Here is a 22934-nt window from a genome sequence, read left to right as displayed (position 1 = left end):
ACACTGAAGGTTTCGCCGTTACTATACACTGGCAATCAGTGAGTACCGTTTGGATAAGCCTTTCGTAGCAACACTAAGGATTCGCCTCATGTATGGTGTGTTTACGAGTCAGGTAACACCGAAGGTCTTCTGCGGGCGGTTGGCGATAACCCCTAGCATCAGATGGGTCAACCGAGCGATCGCATGAGAGAAGTTTGGATGAACTATCTAGCGTACATTAGGTGGAATGGCTAAATGTCGAAGTTAGGTGAGTTCTCCTTGACAGATGAGTCTTCACGCCCGGGCGAGTTTCTGCCTGCAGGTAAAACTTAACCCTTTGTTCACGCAGGTGAGTTTGTGAGGTGTCGCCTACTGTCTTTCCTTCGTCGTCAAGGCTCATTCGCTCACAAAGCTTACCCATCGAGCGGACTCGGTGAGGCTCGTCTGACTTCGAGGGCTCGCCTACTCGGGTAGTGGTGCGGCATAAATATGTACCAAAAATGTTACAAGTGCATAACCGTATCAAGTTATAGTATAAAGATATCGATCCCACGAGGAAGGTGTTTTGTAGGAGAAAATATAAAATCAGTTCTTATGTTGTGTATGTGACAAATAGGAATGATGAGTGAATGTGATTGTAAAGAGATTAAGAAGGTGATAGTGTGTAAATAGGTACAAAATATAAGTGAGAGTGGATGTGACAATGAATGAATGATTTCCACAAGGAGAGATGAATAAAATCAAGAATCAAGAATGAAAATAAAATTCAAGAAAGTAAAGATGGTGGATTCAATTAAAGATATGAGTAATCTAGAATTGAATCCACTTCTTAGAAAATAGTGATTTCCTAGAGGGTTCTAGCCTAAAGGCGAATCAAAGAAAATAAAAATAAACAAAAAGAAAAACTAAACCCAAGAGGGTTCTAGCCTCAAGGTAAATAGTGCAAGAAATTAAAATCTAACTATAAAATAAATTACAAAATCTAAACTATAAAATAAATTACAAGAATTAAATGCAAGAAAATAAATCTACTCTATAAGCATGAAATAAATCTAATCTATAAGTATGGAATAAATCTAAGGTAAGAGGGTTCTAGCCTCTTGACTATTTAAATAAGAAAATAAAATCTAATTACAAGCATGAAAATAAATCTAAACTAATAAGTAATAAAAGAGAAATAAGAAAAACAAACCTTCAAATTAATCTCCATCTTCATCTTCATCTTCATCATCCAACAAAGAGAAGAAAAGAAAATTTTAAAGTGGTGAAAAAATTCTTTTATTAATTATAACAAAAAGTTACAAATTTAGAAGGCCTTCTCAATTAAGAGTAACCCTCCTCTCCAAAAGGAGTTACAAAAATTTTTATACCCCTAACACCTCACTCTCTACCCCTATTTATAGTAAACATCAGTGAATGAGAGTCCTTGGATTAAATCCTTATCCAAAACCATCAAAAATCAGTCATTGATCTGTAACTGACTCGTCAGTATCGATACCAGCATCGATGCTGGTATCGATGCCAGCATCGATGTCCAATCAAAAAAATCTGCCTCCACGGATGGCTTCGTCTTGTCGAGATAGGCGATTTCTATATATTATATGTTAAATTTCGCCTTCCGGGTTGAGAGATATCATCATTTCTTTGCAGCCAACCATCTTGAATACATTTTGTTTTCATATTTAATTTTTTTATTTTCTCCGGCTTCTACAAGCTACTCGGCTTGATTCTGGGCTTGGGATTTTTGGCTCTTGCTTGTGTTCTTCATTTAATTCATAAGCTTTTGTTGAGAGATGCGATTTTTTGGCTTTATTCTTCATTAACCTGCAATTAAAGATAAAAACAATTATTAGTGGTATATTTATTCATTAAAAATAGATAATGAGGGTATAAAATTATAATAAAATGTGATTATCAGGTAGGCTCACCCGCTCTGGGCAGTCTGTTTACATCAGGGATGTGACTTGAGAAGCGAAATCCACTTGAGTGGGCAGGCTTGCCCGTTTTGATTAGTTTTCCTGGGTGTCCAAGTTGGTTGGAAATATCGGACCTGCCGAAATGGGAGATATTATGATCAGAGCGAAGTCCACCTGAACGCGAGGGTTCGCCTGATTTGGCGGTCCCTCCAGCGTTGGGAGGGTTGCTCCTCCGTCTTGCGCTTTTCAAACCTGAATAATAATTCAAACCGTCGTATGAGGCGAAGGTTTGGGCCTCCTGTCGAGCAAGGACCTGTCGTCGCCGCCGGCGGACTCTTCTCGAGAGAGGATCGTTTGTGCGGATCGTGACGGCATGGTCTGTGCTGAGATGAACTACCATCTCTTCCTGAGCGGGGGGCTACGAGGGTCATTTGGCGACCCATCTGGCAGCCTTTCGCCTCGTGCTCTCGACCTCTGGCTTAGCCTTGATCACTTCGAAGGGAGTAGGCTCCCCCGGCATGACTCGGATAGAGTCCTCAGGCACAGAGACTTTGACCGTTTGAGGTCGGCCTCTACGCACGACTTTGTGGCGTTTGCGGAACGCATTGTCACCAGAGGAGGAGGAAGGTAAATACTCTTCGTACTTGGCTTGGTCGAACTTGATTTCTAGGGACTCCACGGTTGTCCCAACAGTAACATCGTCGAACTACGCTACCACCATTCGGTTGAAAAAATAGTTTCTCCCACTGTGGTTTCCATCTTTTGTAGGTGTAAATTTTGATTTCCTAAAATGGGATATTTGTTTGTATTAATAAGAATAACTTATTACAAACTAATGAATTGAAATTATAACAGAAGAGGAGGGAATGCCCTCCTTATTTAACGTGGAGACTTTGGTAGCGATAGGACGCCTCGCTCGGTTCTCGCACCAAGTCTGCTTCCCTTAGACGATTCGATCAAGGTTGCTGGTGAGCTTCAGTACGTAGTAGAAGCTCATGCTGTTCGAGTTCGAGTTTCCGAGTTCGATTGCGATTAGGGCCCGAAGCTAGGAGAGGATGCTATAGTGCAAAGGTCATGCAAAGAGCTTGTCGTCAACTCAGTCAAGAGTCGAGAGCTAGTGGTTCAGCTAACTAATTGAATTAATCAATTAACTATGAGCGAACCCATTTCCTGTAGCCAGGAGAGGTTCTTAAATAGAGGAGAGACGACGTGGTCACTCTCTTGAATTATGGGATGTGACCATGTACTGTTGGGAGATACCATGATTCTCGTTTGTACCATGAGCGACTGCTTGATGGGTTTGGAGCACCGTACTCCTCCCCCTCATGTTACGAGAAATAGAAAGGCCCATCCATGTACGTGATACTGCAGCTGCCAGGTACTCTGGCTAGCTCGGCGAGCTTGTTGATCACGGGCAGATTCAGCTCTTGACTCGTGCAGGCGAGGTGAGCTTCAGTCGTAAGCATGCAGGTGGACTTGGTGATTGCATGGATTTGACCGGTCGCTCGTACTGTGAGCGGCTACTTGATGGGTTTGGAGTACTATGCTCCTTCCCTTCATGTCGTGGGAAGTAGGAAAGACTCATCCATGTACGTGGTATAGCAGCCGCCGAGTACCCTGGCGAGTCTAGCGAGTTTATCATTTGTAGGCGAATTCGGCTCTTGACTCGTGCAGGCGAGGCGAGCCTCAGCCGTAATCATGCAGGCAGACTTGGCGATTGCATGGATTTGACCAGTCACTCATACTGTGAGTGGCTACTTGATGGGCTCGAAGTACTGTGCTCCTTCCCTTCATGTCATGGGAAGTGGGAAGGCCCATCCCTGTACGTGACATAGTAGCCGCCGAGTACTCTGGCGAGTCTGGCGAGGATGTTGATCGTCTGGCTGATTGTCTTGGTATGCAGGTGAGTTTATCTCTTGAGTAACCTTAACTCACGCTGGCGGGTCAGGTTTGCGGGCGAGTCTCTAATCGCCTAGTAGATTGTCCAAGTGTAGACGAATTTGATGATCACGTAGCCCTGGTTTGTGCTGGCGAGTCAAACACATGGGTGAGCCCGATTTTCAAGTCGTGCGGGCGACTTGAATACGCAGGCGGATTTCAATCTTATCTACAAAGGTAATTTTTACCGTCTACAGTTGATAATATTCCATTGCAAGAAAAATCTTCTAAAAAAAGCTAGGTTAGTTATTTTGTTGATAATAGAAAAACAGGATGTGGCTTGCCGTTGAAGTTTTTACCTCCTGACACAAAAGATACTGTGGTTTTCAATGATGAGGAGTGGAAAGAAGGAATTTCTATGTGGTCTATGTGGCAATTTTCTTTGGTTGGTCAGGTTCTTGGATTGAATGTCAGGTTCAAAGCAATGGAGATTTATGTTAAGAAAATATGGGCTAATTTAGCCACTCCAGATATCTTCATTCTAAAACTTGGAATTTTCTTGTTTAAATTTAAAAACAAAGATGAGATGAGTGAGATCTTAGAAAATGGCCCATGGTTTTTTGGATCTCGTCCGCTTTCTTTAAAGCCTTGGTCAATTGGTGATGATTATGAAAAAATTAATGACGGCATATATCTTGTTTGGATTCTTCTACCAGCTTTGAAGCTTAACTTGTGGAATGCTAAAAGTATAAGTAAAATTGCAAGTTGTTTGGATTCTTCTACCAGCTTTGAAGCTTAACTTGTGGAATGCTAAAAGTATAAGTAAAATTGCAAGTGCTGTTGGTCGTCCAATTACCATTGAAGCTTAACTTGTGGAATGCTAAAAGTATAAGTAAAATTGCAAGTGCTGTTGGTCGTCCAATTACCACAGATAAACTTACAGCTAATAAGCAAAGATTAGCTTATGCAAGAGTCCTTGTGGAAGTGTCTATGCCCTCTCCTCTTCCAGATTGTATTACTTTAAAGGGTCCTGATGGCAAATTTTTCAATCAAAAGATTTTATATGAACTAAAACCTAGATGATGTAATCACTACAAGCTAGTGGGGCATGATACTTTGTATTGCAAGAGATTTCCAAGAGTTCAGAGATGGGTTCCTAAAACTGTTGTTTCTGCAGTTCAGAATGCACAGAAGGTTTCTAATCCCTCTATTATTCTTGTGCATGTTTAGACAACAGCTACTCCTGATCTCCCAAATAATTCAATGCATATGCTTAATATATCACAAAGGTCAGATGGGAAGGATAAAGCTTCAGTTGTAAGCTTGTTTGTGCAAGTTTCTCAGCAAATTGGAATGTCTAGAAAAAATTAGCAACAAGATAAAGAGAAAGGATTATCTCCTAAGAATAATCCTCATGATGTACAAGGAGAGCAAGTATGCAGAATACCACAATTTTCAGGGTTGCACAGTCTGGTATAATCCTCATGATGTACAAGGAGAGCAAGTATGCAGAATACCACAATTTTCAGGGTTGCACAGTCTGGTGCATGGTGTACATGCACAACATACTGATCGTATGCAGAATACCACAATTTTCAGGGTTGCACAGTCTGGTGCATGGTGTACATGCACAACATACTGATCCTGAAGGTAATTTTCAAGTCTCTCAATCTAGCAATACTTGGTCTCATGTTCAAAGTAATAATCGAAAAAAAATTACTCCAACAAATTCTTTCTCACAACTTGAGTATTTTGATTTGGATCCCTCAGTAGTTGAAATAGGGGGTGATCTAATTTGATGAATCTACCATTTTGGAATGTGAGTGGGCTAAATAGACCCTCAAAACAACAAATGGTTAAGCATCATTTGTGACAATATCACATCTCTTTTATAGCTTTACTGGAAACTAAGATCAAAGATATCTTATTGCCAGGAATTACTAGGAAAATTGCTAAAACTTGGAACTGGATGTCTAATGTGAGAAGTTTAATTAAAGCTAGAATTTTGATCCTATGGAATCCTAATATGTTGGATATACAATTGATTAGTTGTACTGATCAAAGTATAACATGCATAGTGAAATCTTTTGATGGTAAACTAGATTGTGCAATTTCCTCTATCTATGGATTTAATCATCTGTATGCAAGGAAAGTATTATGGTATGATCTGAAGTCTATTCATCAAACTATTGGTAGTACTCCTTGGCTATTATGTGGGGACTTTAATGCTATTACAAGCAATGAAGAGAAAATTGGAGGAATCATGCTCACTGATTCTGATACAGAGGATTTTAGAGCTTTTATAAATGACTGTCAGCTTGCTCATTTGAAAACCATTGGGTGTTTTTAAACCTGAAATAATAAGTAGGATCATGGTTCAAGGATCTAGAGCAGATTGGATAGAGTACTGATTAATGATAATTGGATTCAATCTTATAATTCTAGTCAAGTTGAATTTCTTGTGCCAAAAATTTCAGATCACTCTCTTGGTCTCATTACTGTTAGTGAAGAATATTCTCAAGGCAAAAGACCTTTAGAATTTTTTAGGATGTGGACAAAGCATGATTGTTTTCTCCCTACAGTTGCTAATGCCTGGCAACAAAGGATTAAAGGGTGTGTCATGTTCTCAGTTTGCTCAAAATTGAAAAATCTGAAGATTGCACTGAAGGATATTAATAGGAAATTCTTCTATAATATAAGTGAGTAGGTTCATCATGCAAAACAAGCTCTGGAGGATGTTCAAGAAGATTTACAAGTTGATCCTATGTCTCCTGATTTAATTAAGCAGGAAAAGAAATGCATTTCAAAATACAACACCTTGAAGGATTGTGAGTTATCTTTTTTCAAATAAAAAGCAAGAATTGATTGGAGTGTTCAAGGTGATAGATGTATAGAATTTTTTCATTCAATGATTAAATCTAACAGGCATCATAATAGAGTTATGCTTCTCTATAATAACTTGGGACAAAGACTAACGGAGGGAGATGATATTGTAAATGAATTTATCACTCATTTTAAAAGTCTGATGGGGACTGCTGTAGATACTACTCCTCCTAACATCAATATTATTCATTCAGGACCTTGCTTGGATGATTCTCAAGCCAGTGATTTAATTGCTTCAGTTACTAAAGAAGAATATCAAAAATGCTATTTTTTCCATGTCAGATAATAAAGCTCCTGGTCCAGATGGTTTCAATGTTGCATTTTTTAAATCTTCTTGGAGTGTGGTTGGAGATGAAGTTACTCAAGCTGTTGATGAGTTCTTCAAAACTGGCAAACTACTGGGTAAGGTTAACTCAACTGCAATCTCACTTATTCCAAAAGTTAATTGTCCTACTACTCCTTCAAAATTTAGGCCCATTTCTTGTTGTAATGTATTCTACAAGTTCATATCAAAACTCCTGGCAAATAGGATTAGAACAGTTATGGGCTATTGTAAATGATGCTCATAGTGCTTTTGTTAAGGGTACGCAAATTACCAACAACATTTTATTTGCTCATGAGCTGATTAATAATTACAACAGAAAATCAGTTTCCCCAAGAGTAATGCTTAGCATTGATATCAAAAAAGCATTTGATACTATCAGCTGGAGCTTTTTAAAGGATATGTTAAAGGGTCTGGGCTTTCCAAACAAGATGGTGGACTGGATGATGACCTGTATCTCTTCTCCATCATACTCTATCTCACTCAATGGCTCTCTTCATGGGTATTTTAGAGGAAAAAGAGGCATTAGAAAGGGGGATCCCCTATCTCCATATTTGTTTATTCTTGGTATGGAATACCTCTCAAGAAGTTTGGATTTGCTGAAAAATGATAGGCAGTTCAATTTCTATCCTATGTGTAGAAAACTCAAGATAACTCATATTATCTTTGCTGGTGATTTGTTATTGTTTAGCAAGGGTGATCTGATTTCAGTACAAAAACTTTAACAATGCTTACAGGAGTTTAGTTCTTCTTCTGGTCTGTGTGCAAATCCAGATAAATGTCATGTATTCTTTGGTGGGGTAAATGAAGCTACTAAAGTTACTATAAACGAGTAGTTGGGTTATGCTGAGGGTTCCTTGCCGATCAGATATTCGGGGATGCCACTTGTATGCAAAAGACTCTCATACTTAGACTGCAATCCACTTCTTAGTAAAATAAGCAATCAAATTCAGACATGGACCAAGTCAAAAAATCTCTCTTATGCGGGGTAATTACATATCATCAAAAGTGTAATCTTAGGTGTTCAGATATATATATTGGACATCTTGCTACATCCTACATGTTGGTGTGCTTCAGAAAATAGATGATATGTGCAGAGACTTCCTATAGGGTAGAGTAGATCATATTCATAAACCTTCATTAGTAGCTTGGGAAAAGATTTAATGTGGTAAAAAATTTGGTGGTTTAGGCATTTTCTCTGCTCGATTATGGAACTTTGCTTCAGCTTTAAAGAACATATGGTATATTCATATGAACAAGGAGCTTCTTTGCTCGATTATGGAACTTTGCTTCAGCTTTAAAGAACATATGGTATATTCATATGAACAAGGAGCTTCTTTGGATAAAGTGGATACATGGCAAATACTTGAAGAACAGAGATATATGGCATGTAAATCAAGGAGCTTCTTTGGATAAAGTGGATACATGGCAAATACTTGAAGAACAGAGATATATGGCATGTAAATACTAAATCTGGGGATTCTTGGCTTTGGAGACAACTGATAAAGACTAGAGATAGAGCATTGGTCTTAGTTGGTGGAATTGATAACTTGAAGCAAATTATTGGTTCATGCTACAAAAATTCAAAAGTCGAAATTTCAGCTCTGTATGAAGCCTTAGCTCCTTCCACTCCTCAAGTTCCATGGTTTAATACAGTTTAGGAGAGGATGAATTACCCCAAGCACTCGATCATTTGTTGGCTTGCTGTTCAGAATAGATTACTGACACAAGACATATATATTAATGAAGATAGGAGTCATACAATCAAACAGCTGTTGTTTGTGCTTTGGTGCAGGTCCTGAGAATCGAGATCACTTATTCTTTGATTATGATTATTCTCAGAATATCTGGAATAGGATTATGAGTTGGCTCAAATTTAGATGGAGATCATGTAATTGGAGCTATCTCTTGAATTGGTTCAACAACTGTCTAAGAGGCAAGAGATTTAAGAAGGGGATCAAGAGGATGACTTTCTCGGCAACTTTATACAAGATATGGTATGAGAGGAATGCCAGAATTTTCTTACAGAAATCAAAGGGGATTGAGCAGCTGGTAAATGAGATTAAGGTGGACATTTTGGTCTTAGTTCTCAATGGTTCTATACAACCTGAAAATAGAGAATGGATTAACTTTTTGTAGATATTTGTTTTGTTTGTGGGATGTTATCCCTAGCTTCTGTAATTGTTTTAGCTTTCTCAATTTGTGAGAATCATGATGTATATAACTTTCAAATTTGGTTTGAATGAATAAAAATTTTCATTGACAAAAAAAAAAAAAAGTAGCCTTCAACCCTAACTCTGAACTTTCTTCTTACACGTGTTTTGTATAAGATAATATAAAGTTTGGTTGAGAGATAAAGAGAGAACGAAAGCAATATTAGTCTTTTCAATCTATCTGTCTCCATCCCCAAAAATATCAATTAGTTCAAATCTCACCTCTTCAAAGTCCATATGATAGCAATGTTGAACGTGGTCAGACTGATAACTGCTCCAGTTATCTTCTTCGGGCTGAGTTCATTTTTACGTGATCAGACTGATAACTGCTCTAGTTATCTTCTTGTGGCTGAGCTCATTTTAAAATACAAAAGTGCTGGACTTTTCTATTTTTCATTAATCCTCCGCTGCTCTGTTTTATGTTTTGGCGAGTGGATTATAACACTTGACATAAAGATTGATCTGGTATGTATGGTTGCTGAATTTTCCTCAGACGAATATATATTATTTTAAATAGTAAAAACTCTCTTTAGCTGTGCTAAAATTCTGAAGTTGCTGTAAGCAGTGGCGGGTACAAAAAAAATTCCATGGGCGACCCCACAACAAGTGTCTATGTATCTAAAAATAAAAATATAATATTATAAAAGTATAGTAACTGATGAGAATGTCTTTTATATACTTTATTATCAAAATTTAAATGATTTTTTTTTTTACTTTTCCATGGTCTAATTCAACTAGTTACTAATTTCTTTGGGGGGTGTTATTTGTTCCAAATTGTTAATTTGGACCTGGACAATTGTTCATAAATCTGACATTTCTTGGATTTAGACATAAACTCAGATTTTATAGTTAGAGCCCCGAACTCTTGGATTGGATTTTAATTTTTTAAGTGGAATTCTTGAATTATTGATTTGGATTCTTAAACTTTTGCTTTGGATTCATTGACTGAAGTCGGATTCTCAGATTAAAACTTAGATTTGTAGATTGTTTGTGTTAGGAGTTTTAAATTAAATTATTATGATAAATAATAATTACCAAGAATAATAAAAAATTAATTTGAAAAACTACCCCACCCTCATTTCGATTGATGGACGGTAGCAACAAAATTAAATATATCTTGTAATCCATTTAAATAGTTCACATGATACCACATAATAGAAGATAACTGATGTTCAAGTACATAAATGAAAGTAACTTGTATTTGAGTACATGAATGAAAATAACCAGTGTCCGATCATGTAAAAACTAATTTGTATATTTAAATATGTAAATATTAAATATATTAGAAAATTTTATATAAAAAATTTGAAGTTAAAGATAATATTAATATTTAAAATAGTTATATATTTAAGAAATGTTATATAATAAACATATCTATTTAAAATATTAAATAAATTAAGTGATTAAATAGTATTAAATATATTTCACTTTAAAAACGAATTAAATAAATTTATAGAAATTGATTACAAATATTTTAAAAATTAATTAACATTCAACGTCAATATATAAATAATTTAGAAATATGAATATATTAAAATTAAATATATCTAATTTGAAATATATTAAATATTTAAATAAGTAAACACGAGCTGAGAAAGAAAATCCACAAATAAGATCACAATCCGCCAATTTTAACTTGGACTTTCTCTTGAAAATATTTCATTAAAAACTATGGAGTTTGAATTAAATGTGGATTTTGAAATCCTAGTCCTACTAACAATCCTAGACAATCAATGACACCTTAAATTCAAATCCAAATATTAGTCCTAAACCATTAACACGTTAAATTCAAATTCAAATTCTAGTCCGAAACCAATAACACCTTAAATTCAAATCTGAATCCTAATCTTAAACCAATAACACCTTAAATTTAAATCTAAATTATTGTCCAAAATGAATAACATCTAAATTAAAATACAAGAGAAAATCTGAGTTCGAATCAACAATCCTCAAAGAACATAACCCACCCCCCCCCCACCCCCTTGTTTTTAGATTGCTTGGCGTATTCGGGTACAATTTTAAAAAAATTATGTTTGAAGGGGGATGTAAGAATTGCATAACTTTTACATGCAAATTTATAAATATGTAAGGGTGCAATTGCACCCCTAGATAGGAGTACATCTGCCCTAGCTGTAAGAATATGTACTTAAGAATTATATTTTGGATTAATTGCTAATTTAGAGGAGCCCTATACTCTCAAAATATTAGAGTGTAAATTGTAACCATCAAATCTCAACATAACTTTGGAGTTGACTTTTAAGATGATATCAGAGCAATCCAAACTCAAATCTCACTGATCATGAACTTTAAGTCCATTTTAGGAAAAAATTGATACCCCTATATGAGTTCTAGGTTTCAGACTATGAAAAAGGTACTCAACCTGTGGGAGACATTGTTAGAATACAAACTTTTAACCTAATGATGAGTAGAGACTTTAAGATATTCAAGTGGTTCATATCACAATATAGATTGTGACCCAAGGGCGAATAGATTGTGACCTAAGTGGGATTATTGGTTAGCGTATTTTTGGTGTAAGTAGGATAAATATTAAGATTTTACTTTATGGTATTATTCATTAGGATAATGGGATTGAGATTTCACTTTAAGTTGTTATTCATTGGGATAATTAAATTGAGACAATTATCCCCACTTTTCCCAAAATTATCCCACTACTATACAAGTCTTTTGTTCCAACCTCAAAAAACTACCATATTCTTAACTTAGGGACAATCATAGAGAAAGTGATATAACTTTGAAGCATTAATTTATTAAATATCTAATATATGTTAATTGTATTTGTTGGACCCTAATGCCACTAGGAAAGAACCCTAGAGGAGGGGAGGGTTGAATAGGGTCTTATGCTAATCTAATCTGATTTAATGTCAATTAAAACTTATTAACAAGTTATCCTAGCAAATAAGATATGCAACAATTATATGCAAGGATAAGCAATATAAAAAAAGGGTAAAATAAACAAACACAAACAATATAGTAGATAAATTAGATAATAAGAGAATGACGATAGAGATAAACAAAATATAAGTGTATTAGCCAAACTCAAACACACAAGAAATGATCATGGAGTTTGGACTTTCTGTCCTATGTCTCCGCTCCCCACTCCCGGGGAGAAATCCACTATCACACCGGGTTTTTGACGCTCACCCGAAAATGTTTACACCTCACACTCGGTTTTTTAGCTCACCGAAAACTTTACAATCAACACTCTTGTAATCCCACTCTACACCTTCTAAGTGTTGGTCTCTAGCCCGTGTCTTCCTCAAGTGCTCGTATTTACAACCTCTCTCTATACTTTACTACCAATGCCACTCCTCTTGGGACGACCCAGTCTCTCACCACACACTCCTCTCGGTGTACAGGTGTATTATAAATATGTATCCTCACAATGAATGCTCAATACAAAATTTGTTCTCTAATATGAATGAGAACACAAATAAGCTCACTCTCAAGGCACAACCCCACAACCCAAATATACTATGTATGAAAATACTAAAGCTCAATGGTTGTGTGTGTAAGCAATGAGTAAAACAAATCTAAACTCAATATAAATCTAGCTTTAATAAAAATGATTAACAAACAAATAAATATAAAGTTAGAAAGAGTTTAGGGAAACTTCTCTAAATAACAAGATGGAGAGATGTGAAATTGAAGTCCAAAACACCAAAGGATAATCTTCTCCTCTTGTGAAAATTTCTTCATTTGAAAACCAAACTTTAAACACATTTAAAACAAACTAAAATATTTGTAAACTTGTTTTAAAACTCTCATAAACATCCATGAGAAACAATGAAAGTTGAGGGATTTTTATAGCCTCTTAAACCAGCCAAAAACCCAAAAAAATAAAAACTAGTTGTTACTAGCCGTTATAGGCTGAAAAGACCAAAATACCCCAAAATCCAGCATATTCTGGAAATTTGCATATCTCGTATTGTAAAATCAATTAAAAATTGTAAATAAACTCCAAAAATAATGAAATTTTAAGGAAAGGTTCCGGACATATAGATAAACATGATAGAAAAGAATTTATCAAATATCACTTTCCATTTATGAGAAATAAATATTTTAAAATAGATATTCTAGATTCTAAAAACTGCTGAAATACTTGATTTTATAAAATCAATTCAGTATAGTAAATCAACTCCAGAAATGATAATTTTTTGGGAAATTATTATAAACATGTAATAGAACATGTTACAAAAAGAATTTTTGAAATTTCATTTCCCCTTTGTGAAATATAATTTATTTTGTAAACTATTCAATAATACAAAATCGTCAAAACTTGATTTTGATGAAACTTATTCCAAACAAGTTTTGAAATACTTTCCAATAGATTAATAGACTTGAGAAAAGATATAAAATAGTATAAAAAAGTCTTTAATCTATAAACATATTATTTTATAAATAAAAAATAATTTAACTTGAAAGCAATAAACCGAAAACGTGTATGTGTATAATATTTGAGCTTTAAGCATTAACACACAGAGTATAAACATTATACCCAAGATTGATCTTCAATAAAGCTCGTCTTGGTAAACATGAATGAAGCTTGAACTTAAATTTTTGACTTGAATTGTATATAGCTTCACTCCGGTATTCTTTCCATCCTCCAATGTATATGATCATGTAGGCTCAATCCAATAAACCTCCGACACACTGTTTGCCTAGAATAAACAAGAAAGCACAAACACCAGACAAACAATATTAGTTATAAATTATTTGTTAACACATCATCAAAACAAAAAGACCAACGGTATTATAATATATAATATATCTTAATTATATTATATTATAAAATTCTACTATAACGTAAGATAATAAAATATTAGATAATATTATCTAATATAACATTATTATATATCGTTGGTGCATATTAGTTAATAATATTTTCTATATTATAATATTAGTATTATATTATTATAATATTACTTTATTTTATTTGATATATATTTTATTAATTATAATTAAAATATTATTGTAGTATTTTTATGATATAAAATATTATATTATAATTTAATGTTTATATATTTAATAAAATAATATATTAATTACATTATAATATAATTTAATATGATCATATATTTTATTTTATAGAATATTTTAATTTATATAATAATTTACTATTTTCTATTATATTTTATTAAATTAATTAATACTCTGTAAATATTATATAAATATTGTGGTTATTATAATATTAAAGTAATATATTATTACTACAATAAAAATAGTAATAATCTATTATATATTAAAGTATAATATTATATATAAAATCAGTATAACATAACATATTTTATTATATTTTAATAAGAGCCATGTCATCGATTATCTTTATTTAAATTATAGTAATTATCATAAAATTTAATATTATATTTTAATAATAATATAATATTTTAAATAATGTTATATTAAATAAAAGAAAAGTATTATAATATTTATATTTAAATTAAATTAAATATTATATTATTAAATATTATATTAAATATATTGTTCTATATATTATATTAATTATCATATAGCTGTATCATATTACTATAGTATATCAATTATTAATATATATTATTCGTATATTGTTTGTATATTATATCAATTATTATATAATATATCAATCATCCCATTTATTATAATATTTATATCAATTATTATATAATACATCACATTATTATAATATATCAATTATTATATAATATATATTGTTCATATATTATTCGTATATTATATCAATTGTATAATATATCATATTATTATAATATGATATAATGTAACATTAAACATAGTTATAATTAATTAGTAATTATAATATAACATATTATATTTTAGTATAAAGTAAAATAAGGTATTATATTATAATAACATACTAAATAAGATACTAAACTAGTTGGATAAATTAATTTAGACTTAATTGATAAATAAATATTATATTTTAATAAGGTGTGAGATCATCAATTATCCCACATGGTTGGCAAATCAGAGTTTTAAATTCTCTCATTATCCCAACATATCTCACTTTACTCCACTTAAAATATCTCAAATGAATAAAATTGTTCCATTAAAACAGTTATCCCACTTAGCCTCAATTTGTGAATTCTAGATTATGACTTTAGGGCGAATTCGCATGTTGTCCTATTATAAGCAATAACGAGGAACATAATAGAAGATTGTTAGAAATTGAAATCTAAATAAATACAAAGCACACAGCAGAAATAAATTGCATTTAAAAGATACATCAGCCCTAAATCTGATGGAGAAACTATGGCTATATTTATAGGCTAAGACCCTTCTGTTATAATTGGAATCCTTAAAATATAAGACTTCTTAAAAATAGTTTCCATTCATCAGGAAAACTATCTAGATATAATCTTATCTAAATCTACTATAATTCTTTATAGGATAAGAATTTAAATATCATAACATATAAAGATAATTTATATCAAGTGGGCCAAAACTTTATCCGTATAAACCATTCTCCCACTTGGTCCGCATGATATAAATATCTCATAATAAAAATTCTTACCATTTAGTAGCGGATAGCTCCCACTCAAATAAAGAATCTAATGCATGAATCATAGTGGTCAAGCTCTTAATAATAACGAGCTCTTCCTTCCATGTATCACAATACATAAATTCATCAAGTGAGCAACTTTATGAGCAAATTTTATGAATAACTTCCTACAAGTCACTCGGGACCTACTTTAACTATCCTAATTGATATAATTTAAATATGAAAACTTTATTTGTGCACAATAAAATCAAACTTTATTCCCCAAGAATATTCAGAATATGTCTAAAAATAACTAGAGAGAAAAATAAATAAATAACGAGCTAAAACAATCCCATATGCTCCACATGACTTAGGAACTGTTTCGTCGACAATCCTTTAATCATTGGGTCTGCAATCATAAGCTCGGTACTAATGTGTTGAATGGACACAACACTTTATTTTACATTCTCTCTAACACTAAGATACTTTATGTCAATATGCTTGCTTCGGCTTCCATTTTTATTATTTTTAGAGAAGAAAACAGCCGCTAAATTATCACAATGAATCGTCATAGGCCTCGCAATAGAATCGATGACTTTGAGACCTGAGATAAAGTTCCTCAACCATAATGCATGTGTAGTGGCTTCATAACATGCAATAAACTATGCTTCCATGGTAGATGAAGCAATAATTGTTTGCTTAGTACTTCTCCAAGATATAGCAACTCCTGCGAGAAGGAAGATATATCCTGAAGTAGATTTTCTTAAATTTATGCATCCAGCAAAGGCTGAATCTAAATAACCAACCACCTCCAAATGATCAGTATGATAGTAAGTCAATATGTAATCCTTGGTTCCCTTCAGATATCTCATGACTCTTTTAGCAGCCCTCCAATGCTCCATACCAAGATTACTTTGGTATCGACCCAATAATCCTACTGCAAATCCAATGTCAGGCCGAGTGCAGACTTGTGCATACATCAAGCTATCCATGGCAGATGCATAAGGTATGCTCTTCATATGTTCCTTTTCTAGTTAATTTTGTAGACAATGATCTTGACTTAGTTTTTCCCCTTTGATGATAGGTGCTGACATGGACACACAATCTTTTATTCTAAATCTCTCTAATACATTTTCAATGTAGGCCCTTTGAGATAGTCATAAAGTTCTTTTAGACATATCTCTATGAATTTCTTTGCCAATGACATAAGAAGCTTCACCTAAATCCTTTATTTCAAATTTTTTAAAGAGGAATTGTTTTGTCTCATGTAACAAACCTAAATCATTACTTGCAAGTAGAATATCATCCACATATAAGACTAGAAATATAACATTGCTCCCACTGACCTTAAGATATATACATTGATCAACATTGTTTTCAGAAAATCCATATGAGGAAATAACCTTGTGAAACTTTTTATACCATTGATGTGAGGCTTGTTTTAGTCCATATACAGATCTCTTTAGCTTGCAAACTAAGTGATGATCTTTCTCATCACAAAATCCTTCTGGTTGCCTCATGTATACTTTTTCCTCAAGATCCCCATTCAAAAAAACTATTTTCACATCCATTTGATGTAACTCCATATCAAAATGAGCTACTAGAGCCATGATAACCCTAAATGAATCCTTCTTAGAAACTGGAGAGAAAGTTTTAGAATAATCAATCTTTTCCTTTTGAGGGAAACATTTAGTCACAAGTCTAGCCTTATATCGATCAATATTACCAGAAGCGTCTCTTTTGGTCTTGTAGACCCATTTGCAGCATGTAGCCACAACATCTTTTGGTAATTCAATGAGATTCTAGACTTGATTTTTAGCCATAGATTTCATCTCTTCTTTCATTGCATCATACTAAAGAGTAGATTGATCTCCGTTCACAGCTTGTGAAAACATATGCGGACCATTTTTAGGTCCAATATTAAAATCAGACTCCTAAAGATATACAACATAATCACTAAAAATAGCTGACCTTCTTTCTCTTGAGGACCTTCTTAATCCAACCTCTTGATTTACATCAATAGGAGTGTCATTATAAACTTTGATTTCATGGGCTGGTTGTTGTTGAATTGGTTGCTCGATAAGGTCATCTATTTGATTTCCTTGAAGAATAACCAAATCTCTATCTTTATGCAACTCGATTTCCTTACGTGCTTCCTCAAATTCTATCCTACAAGGAAATACACTCCCACTAGGTTCATAATCCTCAAGAAATTTAGCATTTTTAGCTTAACTACTCTTGTTGAATGTGAAGGAGAATAAAACTGATATCCTTTGGAGTTAACTGGATAGCCAATGAATAAACACTGATTGTCCTCGGATCAAGTTTCTTTATGTGTGGATTATAAATCCTCACTTCAACTAGAAAACCCTATTTGTGCAAGTGATTTAAACTAGGCTTCCATCAATACCATAGTTCAAATAGTGTTTTAGGAGCACTTTTAGATGGAACCCTATTTAAATATACACTACAGTTTTCAAGGCTTCACTCCAAAGAGATTCAGGAGTATTAGAATTACTAATCATTCTCCTCACCATGTTAATAAGAATGTGATTCCTCCTTTCTGATACACTATACCGAGCATTGTATATTAGGCAATGATGCCCCTCTTCATTGAGGAATTTTGCAAATGGACATGGAATTTGTCCCTTTTATGTGTACCTATCATAGTACTCTCCGCCTCCATCTAATCTTACAATTTTAATCTTTTTATCCTTTTGTTTCTTTACCTCCGCCTTATAGCTCTTGAAGGCATCTAATGCCTTTGCTTTGTCAAAAATGTAGATTTTGTGAAGGGTTCGAAGAAGAACAGGTATTGGAGCTCAGGGTTTAGTTTTGGAGTTTGTCGGTCGACCGCGGTGCAAGTCCGGTCGACCGAATACGTGCACAAACTTTGGGTATGAGTTTGGACCTGGCGCGGTTGACCGTCAGACCCTGTAATGATTTTTGGCTTCTGTCATTTGATCACGGTCGATCGCGAGTCTTGGGGCGGTCGACCGACCCTGTAATGATTTTTGGCTTCTGTCATTTGATCACGGTCGATCGCGAGTCTTGGGGCGGTCGACCGCCAGTCGGGTCAGGCCCATATGTGAGTTTCCTATTCTGATTTGGATTAGTGTTTGCTATAAATACAAACACACATTTTAGGGTTTTTTTTATTTTGATTGGTGATAGAATTAGAGATATTTGGAGCACAGAAAAGAGGTATTTTCTGAGCTATTTGTTAGGGTTTTGTTGGAGAGAATTAGAGCTTTGTTGGTGAGATTAATTTGTGAGTTTGAGTGATTTATAATCTTAGTTTCTACTTTTCTTCTCTATTAGTGAATACTTCATCCCCTTCTTGCCTTGTGGAGATAGACAACTTGCCGAACCACGTAAAAATTGGTTGTTTTTGTTCGTGCTGTTATTTTGCATTGTTTGGCCTTTTCTCTCGGTGTTTGGTTTGGTTTCTCGAAGCACATCGATTGGTGGCTTCCCCGCACAACAAGTGGTATCAAAGCACATGTTACGTTTAGGGCTAGATGGAGAAGTAGATCACCTTGAAAGCTCGTCTAGGGTTTTAGTTGGTGATAAAGGTGTGATTTTTACTATTGTGGATCTTGTCTTCCAACGTGTGGGGGTGAGATCTTTCAGAGGCTCTTGTTAGGGTTTCAGTTGGAGATAAAAATCTCTCTTTTTTAGTTTGGATCCATTCTTCAATTGTTCTGTATTGTTTTGTTGGTGCTTTGAGATAGATGGCCGAGAAAGAAGGAGTTGAGGCTGGGGTATTAGATTATTGAGAAGTGCCTTGACCTGTATATTGAAGTCCTTTGAGCATATTGGTATGATCAAGGAAACCAAGGTGGAGTTTGGCATTTCTATTTGATGATTGAGAGGTCTTCTAGGTGGTGTTCATTTAGGCATTTGGGGACCTTCCAGGGAGGTATCATTAGGAGGTAATCAGTATTTGGTTTTTGTAGTTAGGGACTATTCTAGGTATTGGTGGGTTGCAACCAAGTCGCGTTGGTGTGAAGTCCTAGAAGTCAACAACAGATGGAGAAAGTGTATTGGAAGAAAGGTGATCCGTTGTTCTAATTTTGGTAGGGGTCCTTTCTTGCGTTTGTACCGAGCTCATGGCAGTTTGAGACACTTTATTGGAGAGAAAACATTAGAGCAACGAGATGAGATAACAGTTTTGATGGGTCGTTCCTTACTGGAGAAGGATCGGTGTTGTTGTCGAGCATTGAATTACAGAGGAGTTTTGGGGCTTCGATATATTTAGGTCATCTTAGTCATAGGTTGCCAACTATTTTGTTTGGAGTATTTGGATCTAGTGGAGCTTCTTCAGATTTTGGGTTGCTTCAGATATTTGGTTGCCTAGCATTTGGTCACATTGAGGATATGAGATTTAATCTGATTACATGTTTGGGATTTAGATGCTCGTTTGGTTATCAGTTAGGAAACTCTGATTTTTTTCTGAGCAGGTATGTCATATTTAACTCTCGGCAGGTGGAGAGTGTTAATCAGATCGTTGGGATATCATAGCGGATGGAGGGTGATGCTACTCCACGTTAGGTGAAGATTACTCCATATACTCCAGATCATACTGCATCATTTGGGATTCCAGTTGAGGTGACACAGATTGAGGATCATTTGGATTTGGATGCGGATGATGAATTGGTTGATTCGAGTGTAGCTGGTGGATATAGTTTGGATTCAGATATGGCAGTTGGTTCATCTCAGGTGGAGGTATTTAGTTTGTTTTATTTTTGGGCCATTGGGAGAGCTATCAGCTGCATATTTATTGGTGAAGAGTTGAGAACTCTTCTATTTGATTGAGGGCCTTTAAAGACCATTTGGGGGAACTATGTGAAGGCTTAATTCCTTGGGCAAGAGGATACCTAGACATCCATTTATGATGTAGCCAATTTGGTGAGTTGATACTGACATTTTGAGAGTGGTCACATTTTCATTTAGGTCTCGACTTGCTGTGGATTGAGTCCGTTGTTATGATTTTGTTTTACTTCGTACTGGACGCAACAAGTGATGTATTTGGTTGGTGTTGGTGTCGGCTCAGTTTTGAAAAAACTTCACCGAGGTGGAGAATTGTAGATTTGGTAAATGGTTCGAAGAAGAACAGGTTTTGGAGCTCAGGGTTCAGTTTTGGAGTTTGTCAGTCGACCGCGGTACAAGGCCGGTTGACCGAATACGTGCACAGACTCTGGGTATGAGTCTGAACTTAGCGCGGTCAACTGCCAGACCCTGTAATGATTTTTAGGTTATGTCGTTTGATCGCGATCCACCACGAGTCTTGGGGCGGTCGACCGCCAGTCGGGTCAGGCCCATATGTGAGTTTCCTAGTTTGATTTGGATTGGTGTTTGGTATAAATACAAACACACATTTTAGAGTTTCTTTGGCTTTGATTGGTGATAAAATTAGGGATATTTTGAGCAAAGAAAAGAGGTATTTTCTAAGCTATTGGTTAAAGTTTTGTTGGAGAGAATTAGAGCTTTGTTGGTGAGATTAATTTGTGAGTTTGAGTGATTTGTAATCTTAGTTTGTACTCTTCTTCTCTATTAGTGAAAACTCCATCCCCTTCTTCCTCCGTGGACGTAGGCAACTTACCGAATCACGTAAAAATTGGTTGTTTTTGTTCGTGCCATTTTTTACATTGTTTGGCCTTCTCTCTCGGCGTTTGGTTTGGTTTCTCGAAGCACATCGATTGATAGCTTCCGCACACAACAAAAAAGGAGATAAAAATACATATATCTAGTATGGTCATCAACAAATGAGATAAAATATCTCTGACCATTTAGGCAAGGAGTAGTCAAAGGTCTACAGATATCACTGTGTATGATTTTCAAAACACTAGAACTCCTCTTAGCACATTCAGTGGACTTGTTAGTTTGTTTTTCCTTAATGCAATCAACACAAGTACCAAAATCAGAAAAATCAAAAGTTTTTAAAACTCTATCATTTACTAATCTCTTAATTCGCTCTATGGAGATATTTCTCAATCTCCTATGTCATAAGGTAGAAGAGTTCTCATTAATTAAATTTTGATTTATGCCAACATCAACATGCATATTTAAATAAGTAGATTCAAATATGGGATCCAAATCAAATTTACATAAATTATCAATTAGGGTTCCGCCACCAATATAGACTTTATTCAATAAAATATCAAAATATGTTTCTTTAAAATAAAAACCATAACCAACAGAAACTAATTTCGAAATTGAAACTAAATTTCTAGAGAATTCTAGAACATAAAAGACATATTCTAAATCCAATGTGAAACCAGTCTTCAAAACCAATCTGAAGGTTCCCACAGCCTCGACTTGTAAATGCATCCGATTTCCTAAACAGATGCATTGTTTATTTCCCTTCGGCTTCCTTAGGTTAAGCAAGCCCCGCATGATATTGACAATATAGATTATAGAACCAGAATCAATTCGCCATGAATTATTTGGAACTTCAACAAAAAAGGATTCATGACACACAAAAGAGATGAAATTACCTTTCTTTACGAGCCATTTTTGTACTTAATACAATCTTTTTTCATATGAGTAGCCATTTTGCAGAAGAAGCATTTATCCTTATCACCATATTTCTTCATTGACACATTTTGCTTGTTCTTTCTTTCTTGAGCATGATTGTTCTTCCTAGTGTTCCTTTATTATGAGTAGCCAAATGAGCACTTTCAGGCTTCTCATGCTTTAGTCTCTCTTCCTCCTGAACACACATGGTCAATAATTCATTCACAGACCATTTTTCCTTATGTGTGTTATAAGAAATTTTAAATAACCCATATTCAGAAGGGTGAGAGTTCAAAATGAAATGCACTAGGAACAACTCAGAAAATTCTATCTCAAGAAACTTGAGTTGAGCAGCAGTGTCCCTCATTTCCATAATGTGCTCACGCACACTCTTAGAGTGGTTGAATGTTTTACTTGAAAGCTTTTTCATCAACGTGCTGGCTAAAGCTTTATCGAACCTGACAAATTGTTCTTCAATAGCACTTAAGTAATCTTTGGCCTTAGGGCAATCTAGAATAGAGCCTCAGATGTTCTTATTGACATGAGACTTAATATGCATCAAACTCAGTCGGTTTGATCTTTCCCACCGTTCAAATATATTTTTCTCATGTGGCGTACTTTCCTCCGTAGGATCAGGTGGTTGATCCACACGAGCGCCAAGTCCATATACATGCACTCTAATGAGAAAATGATTTTCTCTTTCCAATCATCAAAGTTATCACTACAAAGTA

At 34.6% G+C, this 22934-nt stretch overlaps 1 protein-coding gene across 1 annotated transcript; it reads left to right on the top strand.

The window, feature by feature from the left end:
* LOC109830936 lies at nucleotides 235-9117 on the top strand. The gene is made up of 13 exons (XM_020398289.1): nucleotides 235-301; nucleotides 4106-4519; nucleotides 4609-4757; nucleotides 5004-5128; nucleotides 5233-5423; nucleotides 5669-6113; nucleotides 6219-6472; nucleotides 6562-6601; nucleotides 6699-6877; nucleotides 6939-7058; nucleotides 7186-7431; nucleotides 8168-8368; nucleotides 8774-9117. Exons 1-13 carry the CDS (start codon nucleotides 235-237, stop codon nucleotides 9115-9117), a joined length of 2775 nt encoding a protein of 924 aa, XP_020253878.1.

This window comes from Asparagus officinalis, chromosome 2, assembly GCF_001876935.1.
Source record: "Asparagus officinalis chromosome 2, Aspof.V1, whole genome shotgun sequence".
Classification (NCBI taxonomy): Eukaryota; Viridiplantae; Streptophyta; class Magnoliopsida; order Asparagales; family Asparagaceae; genus Asparagus; species Asparagus officinalis.
This window is presented reverse-complemented; position numbering and strand designations above follow the sequence as displayed.

Bases quoted from the DNA above. Each gene is read 5' to 3' on its own strand.
- LOC109830936 (XM_020398289.1), top strand. From the start codon at position 235: ATGTCGAAGTTAGGTGAGTTCTCCTTGACAGATGAGTCTTCACGCCCG. The intron at 6,473-6,561 runs GTGAGTAGGTTC...TTAATTAAGCAG, and splicing joins GAAATTCTTCTATAATATAA to GAAAAGAAATGCATTTCAAA. The intron at 7,059-7,185 runs GTAAGGTTAACT...CCTGGCAAATAG, and splicing joins CAAAACTGGCAAACTACTGG to GATTAGAACAGTTATGGGCT.